This window comes from Boleophthalmus pectinirostris, unplaced genomic scaffold, assembly GCF_026225935.1.
Source record: "Boleophthalmus pectinirostris isolate CB_2022bp ecotype Guang Dong unplaced genomic scaffold, ASM2622593v1 HiC_scaffold_1591, whole genome shotgun sequence".
In the NCBI taxonomy this organism is placed as follows: Eukaryota; Metazoa; Chordata; class Actinopteri; order Gobiiformes; family Gobiidae; genus Boleophthalmus; species Boleophthalmus pectinirostris.
Genome location: NW_026571093.1, coordinates 1911 through 5000, shown reverse-complemented (window position 1 = coordinate 5000; position 3090 = coordinate 1911). Strand labels below are relative to the sequence as shown.

The 3090-nt window shown below is 49.3% G+C and overlaps 1 protein-coding gene across 1 annotated transcript in view; it reads left to right on the top strand.

Moving 5' to 3' along the window:
* LOC129408234 (CD5 antigen-like) overlaps positions 1 to 1782 on the top strand; it is a gene marked incomplete at its 3' end in the record, with an annotated part of 5484 nt that extends 3702 nt beyond the window's left edge. Inside the window, exons 2-3 of the mRNA XM_055151327.1 lie at positions 1143 to 1421; positions 1489 to 1782. Coding sequence (XP_055007302.1) covers positions 1143 to 1421; positions 1489 to 1782 — 573 coding nt within the window. The remainder of the gene's footprint in view (positions 1 to 1142; positions 1422 to 1488) is intronic.
* Between the last annotated feature and the right edge of the window lie 1308 nt (positions 1783 to 3090).

Here is a 3090-nt window from a genome sequence, read left to right as displayed (position 1 = left end):
GCCGAGTGTGAAGCGGTTGGGATGAGGATCAGCTCTTCTAAGTCCTGAGGCCATGGTTCTCGACCGGAAAAAGGTGGCTTGCCCTCTCCGGGTGGGTGGGGAGTCTCTGCCTCAAGTGGAGGAGTTCAAGTATCTCGGGGTCTTGTTCACGAGTGAGGGGAGGACGGAACATGAGATTGACAGGCGGATCGGTGCAGCTTCGGCAGTGATGCGGTCGCTGTATCGGACCGTTGTGGTGAAGAGGGAGCTGAGCCGAAAGGCGAAGCTCTCGATTTACCGGTCAATCTTCGTTCCTACTCTCACCTATGGTCATGAGCTCTGGGTAGTGACCGAAAGGACGAGATCACGGATACAAGCGCTCGAAATGAGTTTCCTCCGCAGGGTGGCTGGGCGCTCCCTTAGAGATAGGGTGAGGAGCTCAGTCACACGGGCAGGAGCTCAGAGTAGAGCCGCTGCTCCTCCACATCGAGAGAAGCCAGCTGAGGTGGCTTGGGCATCTGTTCCGGATGCCTCCTGGGCGCCTCCCTCGGGAGGTGTTCCGGGCATGTCCCACCGGGAGGAGGCCCCGGGGAAGACCCAGGACACGCTGGAGGGACTATGTCTCTGGGCTGGCCTGGGAACGCCTCGGGGTCCCCCCGGAGGAGCTGGAGGACGTGTCTGGGGTGAGGGAAGTCTGGGAGTCCCTGCTTAGGCTGCTGCCCCCACGACCCGGCCCCGGATAAGCAGACGAAAATGGATGGATGGTTTTAATTTGCTCGTCTTTCATCTTTTATTATCAGAGTTTAAGATTCACTTCAGAATTTTATTTTTTTCCATTCTTCCCCTTTGGTTTATAAACCAAATAAATCATTAAAACTTAAAACTTTTAATAGTGAAGATGATTCTTATGTGTTTGTAACAAAAATATAATCAAGTCACATGAACACAACAAGTGGACACTTGTCCTATTGGTTCAGAGTGATGATGTCACACATGTGTGCGTCCTATTGGTTCAGAGTGATGATGTCACACATGTGTGTGCGTCCTATTGGTTCAGAGTGATGATGTCACACATGTGTGCATCTTATTGGTTCAGAGTGATGATGTCACACATGTGTGCGTCCTATTGGTTCAGAGTGATGATGTCACATGTGTGTCCACAGAGTCGGTGCGGTTGGTCTCGGGGTCCGGTCTGTGTTCAGGATCAGTGCAGATCTGGGACGGGTCCTGGACCGGGGTCTGTGACGGGGACTTGGACCAGCGGGGGGCAGAGGTGCTGTGCAGGGAGCTGGGCTGTGGGGCTCCTTCTCTCCTCCAGGGGGCGCTCTCTCCTCTGGGGCAGACGTTCCACTGTGACGGCCATGAGTCTGCTCTGATGGACTGTCCCCGCTCCAACTCAAGCACCTGCTCCTCTGGAACCACTGTCAACCTCACCTGCTCAGGTAAAGGGGCGGGGCTTCACTGCTCAGGGAAAGGGGCGGGGCTTCACTCTGTCTCTTGTCTGTTCAGAGCCGCTCAGGTTGGTGGGAGGAGCCAGTCGCTGTGATGGGACTGTGGAGCTGAAACACAGAGGAGAGTGGAGACGAGTGGATCTCTATGGACTTTGGGATCAGGAGCAAACAGCTTTTGTGTGCAGAGACCTGGACTGTGGCTCTGCTGTTTATGGAGAAAAGAAAGATGATTTTCCACAGAGTCCTGTGTGGAAGGTCTCATCTCACTGTGTGAAGGAGTCTTCAGTGAGAGAATGTGTCTCTGGTTCATCCTCCACTTCCTCTTCCTTGGGTCTGGAGGTGAAGTGTTCAGGTAAAAGTGTTTTTGTAAATGTTCAGGTTGAATGTGTCCAAATAGAAGAAAGGAAACGTGTGTGACATGGTTAAATGTGTGAAAAGTCCCTTTTGCAGCAGAGCTCTGCTTTAATAGTTGAATCTTGTAGATTGTGTGCAGCAGTGACAGTGACAGAGTGTCTCATGTTCTCTTTGCTGATTCTCTGGAGATGGAGTAAACCTGTGTGCTTGTGATGGAGGATGCTGGGAGTGTGTGTGTGTTTGATTCTTGTTGTAAATGGATTCTACATAAAAGATCCGTTTAGACAAAGTTGTGTCTCTGATGACGTCATAGATGAGAAAATAAAGCTGCTTTTGTCTTAAATGTGTTTCATTTGTAAAGTGGAAGTGTCAGTGCGTTTACATGTGCAGCAGGATCCCAGTTATGACACTGTTCTGGACAGAGTGCACACACAAACACACAAACACACACACAAACACACGGATACACATACACACACAGATAAACACACATACTCACTCTGTGTGAGGGGGCGTGTCTGTGTGAGGGGTGTGTCTGTGTGAGGGGTGTGTCTGTGTGAGGGGGCGTGTCTGTGTGAGGGGGCGTGTCTGTGTACATTATAAGTTTAAATCAGACGGTGTCAAATTTCACTTCAAAGTTTAACTGAACCTTTTTACAACTAAAGAAATAAACAAACGAACTCAAGTCCTGATGTGGAGAGTAACTCTAGTCCTGATGTGTAGAACAGGGGTGGGCAAATTATGGCCCAGGGGCCGTATGCGGTCCTTTAAACCTTCTAATCCGGCCCGCTGAACTTGAATAAATTATAATAATAAACCTTGTTAATGTTTTTATTTTTCCTGTATTTCCGGTGTTTCCCAGTACATGGCGCACTACATATACACTGAGGTGTGGCGTATTATGTTGCCGCAGTGTTTTATGGGAAAGTGTTCTTTGGGACTATAATGACAGGAGTGATTCTCGGTCGGTGTATTTGGACCATGAGTGAGGTAGAAGTGTTCAACACAAAACGCTGAACTGTTTCTGTTCTGAACAGTATTAAGTAAAGTGGAAAGATTTGTGAACGTAGTTTTACAAAGTCTTCACACACAGAGTGCTGTAACATGAAATGGAATGGAGGTTTGTTTTGGGCTTATTAAGGTTTGGTTGAGTCTAGGGTCATGCAGAGGAGTGTTGCAATCGTGTATTTTGGTCAGTGGTAATTCCAGTTTAGGGAGGTAGGCAAAAGGAAATTTGGTGACGGCTACAACTAGATGGTGCCCAGACACATGTGGCGCCCTGGGCGAGCGCCTTATCTGCCGACAT